The following is a 17,767-nucleotide window of genomic DNA, read 5'->3' as shown; positions in this document are numbered from 1 at the left end:
GTTCCATCCCATCTACAGAGGATACGTGAGGGGCTCTCAAGGCCAAAGACAGCTCCTGCCCCAGCACTTCACCCTTGGCCAGGCATGGAGCCCTGAGAGAGAAAAAGATAAAGGAAAAAGCAAGGATCAGGCCCACTGCAGGGCTGAGAGGGGGGAGAGGGCTGGAGCATAAACAGCAGCGCAGTTGGTGGTGGGAAGACAGATGGTGCCTCCTGGGATATCAAGATCCCTTCTCAAGGGCTGGAGACAGCATGTGTGCAGAAGTGAAAGGTGAGCCCTGGGTGAAAATCGTCTGGCGGAAAATCCCAGTCCTGCAGTGGGCACAACCCTTACTTTTCTTTACCTTCCCTTAACTTTCTGCTGACCCTCTACAGTACCACTGCAGACCCCCAGGGGTCCACAGACCACAAGTTGGGAACCATTGGTCTAGAGCAAACCTAAGAGTGGGGGAATTATAGGATTTCATCTTGAGAGGTACAAGTCCAAGTTTGTCACCTGTGGGGTTGCTCTCAGACACCCTGCTGCTCCCTCCTCCCACAAGAGCCATAGTATAGCCAGCTTTGTAACATGAGGACTTGTTTGGAGACCATAGGTTGAAATTCAGTCATCCAAGGGATTTGGACACCAATTCTCAAAGTTAAATAATCTTAACCCTCTGCCCCAAAACAGTCAATTTAAATTGCAAATGAGTAGTCGATAAGGGCTGCTTCACCTCTGAAGTTTGGCAGGGCTTTTGCTACACTTCAAAGGCGTAAACACTGTGGGAGCATGGGGCCAGCAGGGGACTCAAACAGTCCCCCACTGGCCCCATGCTCCTTGCAGCATTTCAAAGCGGCAGAGTGGCACAGAGCGAGGGTCAATGGGGGAGTCCCCAGCTGACCCTGGGCTCCATGCAGCACTGCTGCTTTGAAGCATCCCTTTCTATTTCCCGCCACCCCTTTGCTGCCTCTTAGAGGCAAGTGGAGGGAGTGACTAGTGTCAACTATCTGATAAGCATTTGTTTATCAGATAATCAACTAACTGTTCACATCCCTATCATGGGCCTCATCCCTGATCCCATTCTACAACTTGCAGCTCCAACTGGAGCAAGTGGGCACAGAGCCTTTAAAGACAAAAAAAGAAAAAAAAGGGGGGGGGGGAATAGTAGCAGGTTCTCAAAAATATTTAAATCAAGATAGGGGTCCTTGGCTTGTGAAAGTTTGAGTACCATTAACCTAACCAATAGCCCAATTGTTAGGGCACTCATTTAGGATATGGGACCCACGTTCAAGTTCCTGTCTGCCTGAAGTGGAACAAGACTTGAATCTGCATTTCCCACATCAGAAGCAAGGCCCTCAACTATTGGCCTACAAAGCAGGTTTATCTGGCCCAGTGAATATTTACTGTATACGAAGAAGAAGAATTTTCTTCCCTGTTCCCACTGACCCTGAGAAACCTTTCCAACAAACATGTCACTGAAACTGACCGTCTGCCACAAATTGTTAGTGTCTGAATTTTTCAACAAAAATCCTCAGCCAGCTGTAGCTGGAAGTGTTCTACTTTCAGATGAAGTTTTCAGATCTGCCAAGTATGATCACACACTTATTCTAATATCACTTGTAAACATGAGGTTTCCAAAGAGTCAGGAGGAAGGATGGATTCCTGCTTCTTTTAATTTTGCTTTAGTTTTCAGTTTACAATAGTAGTTCTGGTTTCTGCCATTTACCAAGACAAATTTTGCTGAGTAAGTCTACACTTACAGAATCAGGAAGAGTGCATGGAATTTTAGCTACATGCCAAAGGGAAAGGTTCCACTGCCTCACTACTTCAAAAGCCTTTCACCACCACTGAGCACTTTATTGTGATAGGGAAAGGCTAATGCAGTGGATCACTACTCTGCTAAAAGCAGCAATGTAGACATGAAAGGCACTGTTTGTTTGTGTAGAGAACTATACAATATATATCAGTGCACCCCAATCATCTCTAGCCACAGCTTAGGTGAATATCTTCTACTCTGTTATACGTATGCACCTATGTTAACTGGGCACGCAGTGTATGTAATCCACACGCCACTATGTGTAAGGTATAGCATGCATTAAAAATTGCTTTCTTCTGGTACTACATAACATCTGTGCTCTTCAAAACCCTCCGACTCCCAGCAAAGAAATCTTTATAGGTTCTATTCAGCAAATTCTCACTGTAAAAGAGCTTGGTAGAGACCAAGTGATTTAACATTTTCTAGACATTTAGGGATTCTGGTTTTTGAAAGCAGTATAGGGGAAGAATCCTGAAGCACTTGACATTAGCAAGCATGAGAAGGATTTGTAGAGGAAAGGAGGTAACATTGACTTGCCTAGAACAGTGCGACACACACATTCCTTACCTTGGGATCTTGTCCGCACCACTGAAGTCAGAGAACGAATATACCATATTAATCAACAGGGTGCCCACAACAATCACAGCATCTAAAATGTTCAGTTTGGACCTGAAATAATTGTTGAAGCTGAAATAAAAAAAGAGGGAAGCAGAGGCAAAGTTAAGAGGTGATATCTAAGAATAGCAAGAGAAGTAGACTAGAGTGTACATTCTACGACGTTACAAAGCACTGCTCATGGATGAATTTGTCCTCAATTCATCTATTTGCCACTCCAATAGGGGTAAAAGGGAGTCCTTTCCAAACCTGATTCCACTTAATACTAACTCATAGAGCACATCTAGACTGCCTTTCACTTTCGAAAGAAGATATGCAAATTCAGCGTGAATTTGCATGTCTTCTTCAGATTGCTTTTTTGAAAGAGGTTCTTTCGAAAAAACAAAATTGTCTAGACACGGTTCTTTCAAGGGGAAAAACTCTTTTTTGAAATATCCATGTAAACCTCTTTAAAAAAAAAAAACGCGTCTAGACTACTTTTTTCCAAAAGACCCTCTTCCGAAAAAGCTATTGGAAGATATGCAAATTTGACATGATTTGCATATCTTTTCAAAAGTGAAAGCAAGTCTAGACATGCCTGTATAAACCAGTTTAAAAAGGGAGATTTAAAATAATTCCCTTCAACCCTTTTGGTTGCAGTCCCAACTTCAGTACTCTTCCTATTAAGCCCGTGGTCACCAACCAGTAGATCGCGATCTACTGGTAGATCTCAGGGGCTCTAAGAGTAGCTCTTGAGCCCTCTCTGAACTGCGCGCCTGTGCAGTACATTTACATTAGATTTCCTCATTTGAGGAGCAGCTACTCACCGAGCAACAACACAGGTGAGTAGCTGTGAGGAATGGTGGAAGCTGAGAGGTTGGGAGGGCTGAAACACCCCAGCAAGCTGACTGTGGCTTTCAGCTGAAAGAGGCTACTGCGCTCCAGCTGCTCGGCGGCTTCTCCTCTGTGCTTGCCCACGTGGAACTTGGTGCACCCTGACTGAGCGCCATGGCCAGCTGGCCGGGCAGCCACTTCTCTTCCCTCCACTCTGGCTGCCCTGCGCTCAGCCCAGGGAGGCTGCGTCTAGCTCCAGCTGTGCTGGAGCAAGCTTCCCAGGCTGAGCGCAGGATCACAGATTCCCATCTGATGGACTGTATACGACTAGCAATCTCAGACTACAACCCAGACTTCAAGACACTAGCAGATACTGATCAGTCACAGGTGTCACACTGAGACTTTGTTATTGGAAGAAAAAATATATAATTATCAATACTTGATTTTAGATTTACAAAATAGCAGAGAACAAAATGTATAATTGTAAATGCTTCATTTGACATTTAAATAGCATGAATTAAAAACAGACCATTTATTTCATAACTAGAAACATGATTTTAATTTTATATACTGCATAATTTAAAAAAAACCTGTTTAACAGAGTGTATAAGGGCTGGGGATAGCAAGTTATGGACAGGAGAATAGAGAGGGCGGGGCTTCAAGGAAGGGGTGGGATGGTAGATCTTCACCTGTTCTGAGACTTAAAAAGTGATCTTGAGTGTAAAAAGGTTGGAGACCACTGTATTAAGCCTACCAAAATTAGCCAGTCCACACACTACTGAGTACGCTGCTGCAGTGTGGTACAACTCTTTTGGACAGCCAGAGCAGTTTGTAATTCCTGTACATTTGGGACCATCTTCTGTTAGCCTCATGCAGCATAGCACTGGTATAGTCTCATGCATTTTAAAAAGATTTAAATATTCTGCACAGAGACTGAATTATTATTTTACTACAATAGCACCCAGAAGCCTTAGTCATTGAATTAAGCTCCATTGTGCTACTAATAGTACACAGAGAAGACAGACCATCCCAGCCCCAAAGCTTAAAGTCAGGCTTTGGGTATTCATGAGAAGTGCTTCCTAGGTACATGTACAAACCCATGACTAAAAAACATGCTAGACATTTCATTCATTGTGCATTCCCAGTGCTTCTCCCTAACACTGGCAATTTCCCAGGACTGATTCTGGTCTCACACTGAGTCCAGAATAGCTATACTGGTAAGTCAATTCAGAGTCAGATCTCACATATCCATTGTGCACTGCAGATTCTTTTGAAGTCAGCATGCATTTTTGAAGTGTCTTTACTCAAACATTTTGCTGACCTTTCAGGCCCTTGGACATTAACCTTACCCCTCAACAAATACTCGCAAAAGAACATCCACGAGAAAGAAGAGTGCTATTGCCAAGGAAATGCCTTCAAGGGTGTCTCTCATGCTCCTTTTCTTGTCACTAATAGCTAGGTCCACAATCACAAGAGTAATGTCCACAAAGATGAGCAGAACACCAAATACTCTGCAAGGGGGAGGAAAAAAAAGGCAGCTCAAGAATGAATACACAAAAGCATTACACTTCTCATTGCTTGATGCACATAAAGTCACATGGAGTTACTCACAATTTTAGACATGAGAGCCACTTTCATAAAGAAGTCTAATATTTCCCTATTTTAGGCTAGTTCTGAATGGTTCATGTTCCCCATATTTGTTTTAGTAACAACTTTTCCATCCTAAAATAGACAGGGATTCATTTTTGCTAAACATGTTAAGGAACGCAGCACCCACCAGAAGCTACACAAACCCTTGTTCATACTATAGCTGCCAAGAGCACATGGTCAGATGCTCTACTGCAATTTAACTAGGGCTGTCAACTGATGTGCATTAATACCTGCAATTAATGCAGGGAAGGATTAACGCATTAAAAAATTTAACGCGTTATGGCAGGTGTTAATGCTGTGTTGCCCCTTTGAAGCACTGCTCCGGTGCCTCAAAGGGGCAGTGCGTTAGGAGCTTAGGGTCAGCTGGAGTCCCCAGGCTCTGTTACATGCTGCCCCTTTGAAGCACCAGTCCAGAAATGGCCTTTCCAAAGGGCAGCGCACGCGATTCATTTTTTTAATTGCTTGACAGCCGTACATTTAATTCATGCCAGGATGAAAGGACAAGTTGTGTGGCAATACTAGTCAGCACTGTAACAATATATTTTTTGCTATTTCAAAACAGATTAGCTGCTAGAAACATGCATTGCCAATGACCACCTCTAGTCCAGGTGAGGAATTTGCCTCCACACCATACAGAAAAACAATAAAATGTTTTTTGCTTACATTTCCATCATCTACAAGGTTTTCTAAAATTGTCTCTACAAACTCCAAGAGACCTGAAGCAGTTTCTGTACATTAGACCCCCCCCCCCACACACACACACGCACTAAAAGTGAGTTATAGAAGCTCATCAATGCATTCTGGGGGGGAAAAAAATGACTTCTGAACTGCTGTCTTAGTTCCTCTGCAGAGCGAAGTTACTATTTTGCAGCAAGCTGACTAGACAGTTTGCTCTACTTTATGCACATCTCCTTTCAATATCCATGTCTGCATATATGTTATGTATACATCCACACATACCTGAATCCAAATGACATGACAAACGGAGAAATTTTTTTCTTAATTCTACTGTTAAAAGAACAAAGTAAAGTTAGTGACCAGATGCAGCAGAAGACCTCAGTACTGATGAAACATTAAATTACAAGCTTGCCTGCACCTATGATCGCATACACTACTACATAAACAGGTCTCAGAGGACTAGCCATTTTTAAAGTTACAGACTAACGAGTAGACGTCCTATGGAATCATAGAGACTAACAAAAATATACAGTATAATGAGCTTTCATGGATAAAGCCCACTTCCATGAAAGCTCATAATTCTATAGATTGTTAGTCTAAAGTGCCATAGGACTTCTCGTTGTTCCTAGATAAATAGGTATGCCTTCTGTCATATGGAAAGTAATAACTGTGTCAGAGGAAGACACCTTCTGGGCCATAAAACCAAAGTGTGGTCACACTCAGGAATGCAGCTATACCCCTTCTATTTTGCTTTGTTGTGTTACCGATATGATTTACTCTTTGTATAGCATTTTTTAAAGGAGCCTTTAATTGCAGATAGTAAAGTTACTACAGACAGTAAGCTGTCAGTGTAGCTGAAGATACTACCAAGATGAACCCTTGTAGGTGTTGAGCTCAAGTGAAAGCAATGGATATTTGAATCTAGCCATACTCCAGTCTAGAAAGAGATCTTCTACTTTTAGCGTCAATACAGAAAGACACCAACATAGCAGTCAGCCAGTAGCTCCACTCGGATCATGTGAACTACCCCTCCTCATCCCCTCTTGTAACACCTCCCTCTACACACCTGCCCTGCCTCTCTCCTCTGTTTCTGGTCCCTCCCCTCCACATGTCTGCCTTTCTGCTTCATCTCCAGAATCCCCTGGCACCTGCACCTTCCCCCTGACCCTTCCTGGTGCCTTCTCTCACTGCCCCTGCCCCCTTTTTCCTTGATGCCCCTCCCCTTACCACCTGCCCCAGTTCCCCTCAGGCCCCTCTGTGCCTTCACACATGACTTGCTCCATCCCTGCTTTCCTTATACCCATCCTTCCTTTCAACCCTTCTCCCAGTACCTCCCCACTCTTGCCCCAGTGCTCCTCCCCTCTCCCAGCATCACCCTGTCCCCTCCACCCTCCCACCCCCACTGACACCTCCTTTCCCCCCCTCCTGATCTTTTTCTCATGGTCTCCACTTGGCCCCCTGGCATTTGTCTCTCCTCCAGCCCGTCCCTTGGTGCCTTCCCCTTTCTTCTCCTGCCCAGCCCTCCTCCACTCAGCATACAACCCTTCCTCTCCCATTCCCCCTTTCCCCTAGTTTCCCCCCTGCCCCTCTCACCTTCTGCCTTCCAGTTTCCGGGGCTGGAGTCTGTGGTAAGGCCCCAGAAGTCCCCACAGCCCTGGCCCCAGGTGCTTCTGGGGCAGGACCGCTTGCTGGCCTGGAGTTGGGCTGCCTGTGGTGCTAATTGTACTACAGTCTCCACACCAGCTTTGGCTCCCATTAGCAGGAGCAAGGGGGGGGGGGGGAGCCTCCACATCCCCAGACCCGGCTTGTGGAGCACGGCTGTACAAGCGGATCTGTGCGTGGTCACTCCCCCAGAAGAGTGGGAAGGGGCGGGGGGGGGGAGGGGGGAAGAGAGGGCCATGCACAGAGTGCACTGGCAGAGCCTGAGCGCTCCCCAGCTCTGCAGTGCTCCAGCCAGACTCTGAGCAGTCTCTTCCGGAGCAGCTCTCAGGAGCGGCTCACCGGCTCCAACCAGCACCCCCCCGCCGTCCTGGTAGTGGTCACTTGTGGATGGAGGAGGCCGGGCTGGAGGCTGCGCACAACAGAGGCAGTCCCGCGGAAGGAGGGAAGAGCCATGCGGCAGGGGGGTGGAGGTGGGGAGTGTAGGGAGGGGTGTGTGCATGCCGGATGCTGCAGGGGAGCTTGGCACTCCTCCACACACTGTGTGCCACCGGCAGTGGCCCTGGCTGCCTGCGCAAAGCAGCAAGAGAGCTGCTTATGTGCTGGGTGGAGGCGGGATGTCGCTGCTGCGCTGCATTAGTGCTGGGTCTCGGACCCGGGGTGGGGTAGGGGGCGGGGGGCAGAAAATGGCAGTGCCATTTGTAGCCAGATCCCAACGGGTTTTCTGCGACATTTGCTGCCTTTATTGGGACACCGGGACAGAACACTTAAATCCGGGACTATCCCGGAAAAAAGGGACATATGGTCACCTATTTTTAGTGGCTTTTTTTTTTTAAGCAGATCAAGCAGTTTAACTCAATTTAACAGCCACTTTTGTCATAATTCTGATCAACTTTTCTAAATTTCCACATCAGACAAAGCTACTAGATCACAGAATACTAGAACTGGAAAGGACCTTGAGAGGTCATTGAGTCCAGTCCCCTGCCCTCATGGCAGGGCCACGCACTCGAATAAGCCTTCCTTTGTTCTTTCTAGTGTACCTTCACCACAAGATGCAAAGATACTCTGGAAGATTTCATGTTTGTAATGCTCACTTTTGCAACTTGAGTCAGATTTAACTTCTCAATATTTTTAATGTTTTGTCTCTACGAGCCATGGGACTCCTTGTTTTTGCAGATACAGACTAACATGACTACTCCTCTGAAACTCATCATTAAAACTAAGTCACAGACATGGTTTGTTACTAGGTATTTCTACTTTATACATTTCAGACTAATTAGCTTCCCAAAAGTAACACTCAGGATATTTCTCTAAGTAAGTTAATTCATGCTTTATAAAAACTAGTAAGATTGGAAGCAAATACATAAAGTCTTCTGGATCTATGATATTAGGTTTCTTTACTACACAATGACCTGAGCTCCTTTTCTGCATGTCAGCAAGCCCCAATTCTGTCTCAATTTTGGCTTGGGAAACTGCTGGGCAAAATAAGCTGTCTGGTGTACAAAGATGAAGAAAACTTTAAAAAACTTACCGGGAGCAAGTGTCTGGTTCATTGTCCTCAGCGCAGCCATCATCAATCTTTATGCTGGCCTCCTCTGTCTTTTGAAACCTGCCAAAGACAGCAAGTCAGACAAGGTCATGGGATGGCTGGCCCTTTGAAATAATGCATGTGCAGCTCTCCTGTGCTAGAATGGGGGCCCTCCACTGGGATCAAGACACTGGATCAGCATCTCGGGCTATTGAGCAGATGTAAGACTCAACAATGCTCCGGAAGCAGAAAACTTCCTAGAGAGGCAGCATGAGTCCTTGGATGACGAAATACCACTGAAAAGTAGTGCTCAGTTAGCACACAGAATAATTCTGCTGCAAGTCCTGAAGCAGGAACTGAGAAAGGCAAAAGGGAAAACCCTTGGAAGCTATAGCCCAGGATAGTGAGGATTTTTTGTTGAATTAATACTACCTAATGAGTTACTAGCAATGAGTTGGGTGCTGGGACTAGGCAGTGCCTTACAGACACTTGTTACCAAACACCAGGCTATTACTTAGAGCAGTACACTTGCTTGTGCGCTGCTCTCAGTAACAGCCAGATAAAAAGAAAGGAGCTGCCACAGGCATGTTCTGAGGCCTAGCTACTTCACTGAGCATCACTTAAAGCAAAAACAAAAGGAAAAACTATGTAGCACTTTAAAGACTAACAAGATGGTTTAATAGGTGATGAGCTTTTGTGGGCCAGACCCACTTCCTCAGATCATATTCTGGAAGAGAACTGGCATGACCAGGGCTTGACAATCTACTCGCCCAATCTATGTAATCTACTTGCCCATGGCGAATAGATTACATCCCGGAAGACCCAGGTTCGGGTGATCTGCGCAGAACGCTGGACAGTGCAGCTGGCAAGCAGGGCTCGCCGTGGCTCAGTGAGCTCTGGGCATGACCAAATATACCAAAGGAATACAATGAAAAAAGTGAACACATTATTACACTGTCAAATCAGATTTAGTACAGAAGGTGGGGTGAGGGAGAGGAAGGAGGGAATAGCTATTTATAAGTCAATGAATGGCTAATCAGGGGTGATAAGTAGGGAAGCTATCTTTGTAATGGTTAAGGTAATTAGCATCTTTGTTAAGGCCCATTCGTAAAGTGTCAAATTTAAGCATGAAAGAAAGTTCTGAAGTTTCCCTCTAATCTGGTGTTAAAGTCTCTTTGAATTAAGGTTATGGAGTGGCCAGGAGCTGCTGGCCTCCGGCTGCTCTTTAGGTCTGGACAGTAAACACTCCTGCTCTCAGGGCTTCTGAGCTCCCTTATTAAATTCAGGGCTGGGTATGCTCCTGAACCCCTCCCTTAGTCTAAACTGCAGGGAAAGGTGCTGATTCTTCCCCAGGGGTCTGTGCCCCTCTCACGCCCTGTTTTGGGTATGGGCATCTGGAAACTCCACAGCCTGTAGGACCGACTTGGGCTCCCGATATCACACAGCTGCCCTGACCCGGTCAGGTACAATATTCAGAAACTGCTCCAAGGTGATCAAATCCAGCAGTTTCTCACAACTCCCATTTGTTAAAAAGTGGGTCATGGGGCAAAATCAAAGCCCATCAGCTTGTGAGCACATTCCACATAAGTACAATCACTAGACAAGTACAATCACTAGACATTTTAAAGCTCCTGAATTTAACCCAGTGGGATTCAGGGGTAACCTGAACCATTTCAGTGCATAGTCTTTAATCCGCCCTTCCTCCCTCAGATCATTAAATACCTCCCTGGTCTTGCCAGTCAGTCTTGTCATCAGGACAGGCATGCGTTGGTCATCTGGGATCCGGTTCACGTTGTAAATACATTCAAAGGTTGCCAAAAACTCCTCAATATCCTCATTACCGTTGTAGATGGGACAGATCCTTTCCCAACTCTTGTTGGCAAGTGGGGGTGAGCTCTCAGGTTGTGATATCTTTTGTTGCTCTTCTAGTATTCGGAGTTGGAGCTGCTTGGAACTCTCCTCCATCACCAGCTCTTCCATTCGCTGTGCGTGGGCCACTCTCCTCTTCTGCTGATGCCTCGCTCTCCTTTTGACGTATCTCAGCCAAGGCCCTCATTTTCTGCCGCCATCTCGGCAAGGGCCCTCTCCTGTTCCAGCTCCATTTTCTTCAATGACTACTGCTTTCTAATTACTTCTGCAACCACATCTGTAGCATCGGGTGGTAGCCACTCTCTTGCCCATTGATCATTCCACATTAGCGAAGATGTCAGCTGCTGCTTAGTAGCTTTCTTCCTAAAGTCAATGCCTCTGAGCACAACTCCTTCAGAGCCTCTCTGTTTAGACTCCCATACGGTTGCTGACTCATTTCAGCTGCTCTTTAACCAACCAAACTCTCAACACCAAAAATCAAATTTAGACAGCGTGGGGTTCTGATCCAAAGCTCAACTGACCAAGATCTGTGGATCCTGCCGACTACACCACTGGGATACAGACTGGGTCTGGACACAACTGAGAGCATCCGCTCAGGGCAAATTACTCGAACTCAGGGATCCTCATAACCTCTGACTGGAGGCCCTTCCCAAATAGGCCACAAACCAATCACACAGAGCACTTCAGCTGCCTACCTGGCCAGCCAGAAGCCTCACAAGCAAAACCCTCAGACACCTTAGCTCTGCCTGTGCCCCAATCAGTCCCAGGCCTAATACAGATAAAGGGTTATAGAACCCAATCTCACCTACCCCAAATGGGTTCTTCCAGTCCCAAGAAACCAGTCACAGTTCCCAGGTCAAATTACACTCTAGATCTTACCCACAAGTTCACACTGAGCCCCATCCTTTAGAATCTAAAGGTTTATTATTAAAAGAAAGAAAAGCATGAGAGTAAGGTTGTTAAAGGATAATACATGACATGCATCGAATCATCCAGTTCTTGATACAGGCTCGTAGCAGAGATGTTATAACTGCTGGCTTAATAGTCTTTGGTGTACATGCTATGTCAGGATGGGTCCACAGTTCTTTCCAGCTCGTGGTTCCCTGCAAGGCTGCCTCTGGGATCAGGAGTGAGCTAAAGAGGGTGCCACATGGCACATATATCTCCTTTGGCATCTTCTTGGCTGCAGCAGATCACCTGGTCAGTGGCCTATCCCTGTGTCCCATGCTGATAGCCCTTAGGTATCAGTCACATTCCTGAGATGTGTATTGGCACCTAGAGATTAATAGTCTCCTTGCTAATTATCATAGCAATAGGCTGAGCTTTCCTTCCCCTTCTGCTCAGCCACAGACAATTTTCCAGTATCCATACAGAGGCAGCAGCACAGGGCAGGTGGGTCTGTTGCTTGTGAGAAGCCGGCTTTTAAGCCAGCTTCTCACAGGCACCAGCTCCCACTCCATTTGCTGCCTCTGATACAGCCGGGAGGGTGGGGGGGGCGGGGGGGGGGGAGAAATACATATAGCTGACATGATTAACTGATAAGCCTTGGCTTATCTGTTAACTGTATAACTGACAACACGTTGACTTAGTACTAGATATGTTAACTAAAGAATGCAGGAAATTACTCTGCTTGTCCTATTAATATATAGGCACAGCTGAATGAATCTAGACAAACAGACCTCTACAAGGCAGAAGCAACAACAGAATAGCAGATTCGGGCCTTGTCTATAGGAGAAACTCTTGGTTTAACAACAACAACAAAAAGCCAGTGTAAGAAGTGAGGTTAAATTAGTTTGACTGATGTAGTCAAAGCCTTAACCCTAAATTTCCAAGTTCCTATCAGTTTAAGGCTGGCCCTTACATACCATTTGAGTTGATTTTTATTTTAAACATAAAACACGTTAGATCTTCTGTTCAGGGAGTATTATATTAGCAATCACTCAACCTGGACAGATACATATTAACACTTTACACAGAATTTACTTATATGGGGAAATTAAGTGATAACTCACCTATACATTGTTGTAGCAGCTCGTTACTTATTAACACTTGATCAATGCCTCACAAAAAAGGCATGCCACTCAATCTTCAGCATTCGAAATGGACTCCATAGAGTGAATTAAATATATATTCTTTAGTAAGCTAAAAACATTCGCAAGCAGTTTAGGAACCAGTTTAGAACAATTCTAATACAGAGCACATGCTCAGAAAGTGCTGGCACTGCATAGATGCAAAACTATTCCAGCAAGTTAAAATGCCTAGTTCTTATTACAGGAAGGAACTATGGAGAGAGCACGAATGTTTGCATCAGGGAAATTGTAGTACAGATACGTCTCTGTGCAGAACAGGATACCAAACAGGAAAGGGAGAGTGGAACAGCATGAAGCAAACCAGTGCTAGAGTAGCATTTTTACACCTTCTTAAAATGAGCCATTCGGAAGAGTTCTTTATTACTTCCTTCTGAACTTTAATAAAACAGACCAAATAAGAGACAACAGCTGTAGCATGTAATGACCCAGTGAGGAAATTCAAAGATTATGCAGAACCCAGTTTTGTAATTGTATTGTAGAGTCACGTCATTTTCAAACTCTCCTTGGCTCCACATTTTGGATAGTTAACTGGCATATGCTTTGCAGCAGCATTGCCTGGAACCAGCAATTTAAACATACTAATGTGTTTATACACTAAAAATATAAATGTGTTGAGGCAAACATTTTTCAAGTTTGACTGTTAATTCATTAGAGTGCACATAAAACGACTTAAGCCTTTCTGCTAACCTCAAATCCAACCATTCTGTTTAAGCAGATTTTCCAGTGTCCATGATTTCATTACAGGTTTAACATCTGGCAGTTCTTAAACCCCCAGCTACAGCATCATTCATTGTGAAACAGCCTCCACGTTCATTTTAAGAAGTTTGTAGCCCTCATGGTTGTGAAGATATGAACTTTAATGATCAAAATGCAAAGGCAAATAGAGAAATTTAGCTAAGTGTTATGATTTTAAATTTGGAGTCATGATTTAAGAGACAAGGTGGGTGAGACAGTATCTTTTACTGAACCACTTTCTGTTGGTGATAAAGATAAGCTTTTGAGCTTACACAGAGCTCTTCAAGTCTTTTCGGCTCCTGAGGATAGCAATACTGTTTAAGTTACTGCCATTTTCCCCCATTAATGAAATGTCAGTCAAAAAGGTCTTTGGATATCATATCATTTAGGATCCAGTCAGGAATAGGTAAATTAGTCTTATGGGGGGAGGGGTTAACATTTGTTTAGAGTTTTCTATTTTGAGCTATTCATTTGCAGCAGTATAGGGCTGTCTGTACTCTATTGTGGAAAGTTCAATGCATATCTTGTGCCTATATATTTACATATAGGCTATGTGCCTAAGCACCACAGCAAACAATGGACATTTTAAAGAATAGTTTAATATTATGACAAGTTACCTCATAAGCCATTCATCTTGCTATATGTTCTATTTATGTTGGTTCCAAACAAGTCAATTAAGCATATGCATAGCTCAAGATCCACAGAGACACTTAGATGCCTAAGCCCCAGAAATAGGCACCTAAAATCATTTTGGTTCCACAGACTCCTGCCAAACCCAGAAATGCATAAATTGGCTCAGCACCTACAATTCTGCAGGAAGAGTCTTTCAGTAACCCTTGTTTCTGCCTCTGAGCATGTGCCCAGATGCCTCACTCTAGGCAGGAGATAGGTGTCTGGATACCTACACAGAGCAACTCAAGCCAAACCAAAACACAAGCATTCACCTGCCTAACTTGTGTGGTTATTAAATGAGACAAAGTCTGGAACAGTATACTAGGAGAAAAAAGGGCACAAGATAATATAAATTATAGAGACTACATTCTGCCAGAATGAATGTCTCAAATTGGGCGGCCAGAGATAAAATGTGAAAAAAGAGGAACTTTTCAGTGTGGGACAGTGTGCTTATATAAGCACAAAATACTAATATCAGGCTGTCTGGTCATCTACACATGAAAGCTAAATCCCAGGTCAACTGGAGAAGTGCTGTATGGATTAACACTTGCTAGGTGAGAAGTATATTAAGTGTTAAAATCTAGTCTAGCACTAATAACTATTTATGTTTTTCTTATCTGTAATCTTATGTTTCCAACCCTTATTTTAAGCTTTGCCAGAAGTTGAGGCAATGGGCATTTGAGTGGGATGTACAGACAGGTTGAAAGGAACCGTACCCAGAGCCAAAGCAGGATATTGGGGGTTAGCTATTTCCCTAGATTTAAGTACAGGGTCTCTCTGCTAGGTCTCAAAGAATTCATTGAGTGTAGGGATGTATAAAATGTTAGATGGTTAAATGCTAGGTTTAGCCAGTTAACCCTGGAGAAAACACTTCCCCCCGCCCTCCTCCTCCTCCTCTGCCCCCCGTGACATGACAGACCATGGTCGGGGGTAGGGAACTACTCTGGCCCCAGCCAGTGAGGGCTGGTTCAGCCCGGCTGCATGTGCCAGCCCTAGTCATGTTATACCATACCTATGATCCCAGGCACAAGCAGTGGGGGGTTCCTCTGGCCCTGGCATGTGCTCCAGCTCTACTGCAGCCAGGAGGAAGACAGAGGAAAGGGACTGCTCCAGTTGGGCCCGCTGCAGTTGCGGGCAGGATCCAGCCAGCCAGGCCACCTAACAAATTACCTTGTAAGCAGGCCTATAAGCTGCCTGTATACCAGGTAACCACTTAACATCTTACATCCCTAACTAAGGGAGCATAAAGACTAGGGTGTGCAAGTTGCTCTCTTGCATAGGGAAAGAACAGCCCCCGCAGTACCCAGAATAGGGCACTGGTGTGGCCAGAAGCTAGTAGTTGAGCAAATTTCCCCCTGAGGGCACAGGCAAGGCTTCTTGCTGTGAGCAGGAAGTAGCACATCATCCTGAACCCCTTGACTAACCCTAAAGGGTCAGTGTGCTCTAACCACTAATTATGGGATATTCTGGTGTGTGGCTCCTGCATCTGTCCTTGTGAAGCTCTTCCATTGTGGATAAATAATGGAAGTGATTGGCGTGGGGACCTGGGCCCCCAGCCACCAGACTGCAGAGTCATTCCCATACTCTCTCATTCAATAACTTTATACACAGTGGAACCAGTTCAACAGGGGAGACTGCGGGATCCTCACAGCAGAATATCCCAGATTAGTCTATAGTCCTAAGAAGCGAGATACCCCTGTTCAAATCCTCTCCCACTCTGCCAGAGAGGCTGGACTGAATCCAGGTTACTCACATCCCAGGTGAGTGCCCTAACCATTAGGCTAAAAGTTATAATGTGGACAATAGCAGCTGCCTGGCCCACTCTGTACTCCAAAGCCTCCATTTAGTGTGCAGCAGACAAGTACAACTCATTCCCACAGGAAGTATGCTCAAGGTGTCTGGTTCCTGTTCCTGAATCACTGAACAAAAACAGACACCTATCAAATGAGATATAGGGCCTTGCACAGCTCCCTTGGATTCACATTTCCCATTAGCTAGCTTAGACTGCTCCCTGCCTAACATGCTAGCTGTTAGATGTCTGAGAATATGCTCCACATTTTTCCTCACACAGTATGGGGAGCCTGTGTGCTTAACTTACTTTTGTGGATTACAGTGCTGTTGTGATTCTTCTATCCACCTAACTCTGTGTGGATCTCACCTACGGTTTAAGACTATGCTAAAAATCAGGGCTATAGTATCACAGGTATTCCTAAGAGCATCATCTTGCCATGTATTTGTAAGCATAGTGGAATCAACCTATTCATTGATATCCACAATCAGCCTTGTTCTAGCCTACAAAAACAACTCTTTAAAAGTGCAAGTAGAATGGTCTGTTCTGAAAAGCAGCCTTTACAATTTTAACTCCATCAGGGATAGGAACATCTTTGGAGATGGTCTTGCTCCTTAACCTTCTGTTCCCAATGTACTGAAACATGGAAATTCAGAGGTCAGCTTGCTGCCCATTCTAATTTACATTGCAATAAAATAGAAATTCCACATCAACTGCCACCATAGCTTTAATAAATGGTAACAGTGGAGTGTTACTGGGTGAGTTGTTTTTCCATGTACAATAAGCTTAGTTCCCCTTGAAGGAAGATTTAGTTAAACTGCTGAAGAAGTTAGCTCCATAGCCTGACAAATGCAAGAAAGCCACCTAAGATGGAATAAGATCACATAGCCTGCCACAGGTTAGATATATTATACACTTCCAAACAGAATATTATATTAAGGAATGAATGCTCTTCAGTTCCAATTCTTCAATATTTATGTTATAAAAATTGGCAATTTTAACTAGGTTTCCATAAGCCTGCACTCCACTCCTCATGAAACATACACTTTGCATAGTGAAAATATAAGCAATTGAAGCAGCCTCCTTTCAAAGCCAGTGATTTCAAATACAAACTCTCATCTGCAAGTGCTTACATACTATATTGATGAACATTAAGGAAACCCCAAAAGATAGACAAGAGGTTACAGAACTTATTACTGGTTATGGTTTCTGGTGGACTACTCACCCATCTGGTTCGAGCAGCTCTGGCCCCTGTTCATATCTTACAGTTGTCGTCATTTTGCTCTAAAAAAGAATACACATAATAAAAAGAATACACATAATAAAAAGGAAAGTTTTTTTCCTCCAAAACATTTTCAAAAAAGGACATTTTAAGTAATAAAGTAGATATGCACTAGCATCGATTAAAGGAGTTTCACATACAAGTTTAATCTGAACAGTAAGTAAAAGCTTCTACTTTATAAATTCAGGAATATAGATTTACTATAATTCTGGAAGTACTAAGCACCTGGTTCATTTTAGGCATGAGTACTTCCACTGATGTGCTTAGAGTGTTAATCACATGCACAAGTACCCTGCTGAACTGGGGTCTAACAGTAGAAACTCAGAGTTAGGAGCACATTGGAATAGAGGTTGTTTGTAACTGAATAAAACATTGAAGCAACATTGAACTAGTACAACTACAAAGTACAACTTTGAAACTTACTATGCAGGAAAAAAATGCTACTTTAACCATCTTAATTTAAATGGAAGCAGCACAGAGACAGTTTCTGTGCCTTGTATTTTTTTTTTTTTTAAACAACCTTCCTTTAAGAATTTAGCACAGTATTCATGGCTGTCCAGGGGATGCAGAGCTTGGGACAACTCTTCAGGAC

At 44.2% G+C, this 17,767-nt stretch overlaps 1 protein-coding gene across 7 annotated transcripts in view; it reads right to left on the bottom strand.

The window, feature by feature from the left end:
• The window catches only part of LOC102447345 (phosphatidylinositol 3,4,5-trisphosphate 3-phosphatase TPTE2), a 73,233-nt gene that overhangs the window by 29,768 nt on the left and 25,698 nt on the right, over window positions 1–17,767 (bottom strand). For 4 of the 7 annotated variants that reach the window (XM_025185582.2, XM_025185583.2, XM_075919106.1 and 1 more), the window contains 5 exons: window positions 17,119–17,177; window positions 8,742–8,819; window positions 5,834–5,881; window positions 4,573–4,734; window positions 2,363–2,482 (listed from right to left, as the gene is read on the bottom strand). In XM_025185582.2, the coding sequence (XP_025041367.2) occupies window positions 2,363–2,482; window positions 4,573–4,734; window positions 5,834–5,881; window positions 8,742–8,819; window positions 17,119–17,171 (461 nt within the window). In that variant the 5' untranslated portion in view covers window positions 17,172–17,177. Of the gene's footprint in view, window positions 1–2,362; window positions 2,483–4,572; window positions 4,735–5,833; window positions 5,882–8,741; window positions 8,820–12,619; window positions 12,858–17,118; window positions 17,178–17,767 lie in introns of those variants that run through there. The other 3 variants (XM_075919107.1, XM_075919108.1, XM_006124909.4) reach the window with 3 other exon arrangements.

Source organism: Pelodiscus sinensis, chromosome 1, assembly GCF_049634645.1.
Source record: "Pelodiscus sinensis isolate JC-2024 chromosome 1, ASM4963464v1, whole genome shotgun sequence".
In the NCBI taxonomy this organism is placed as follows: Eukaryota; Metazoa; Chordata; order Testudines; family Trionychidae; genus Pelodiscus; species Pelodiscus sinensis.
This window is presented reverse-complemented; position numbering and strand designations above follow the sequence as displayed.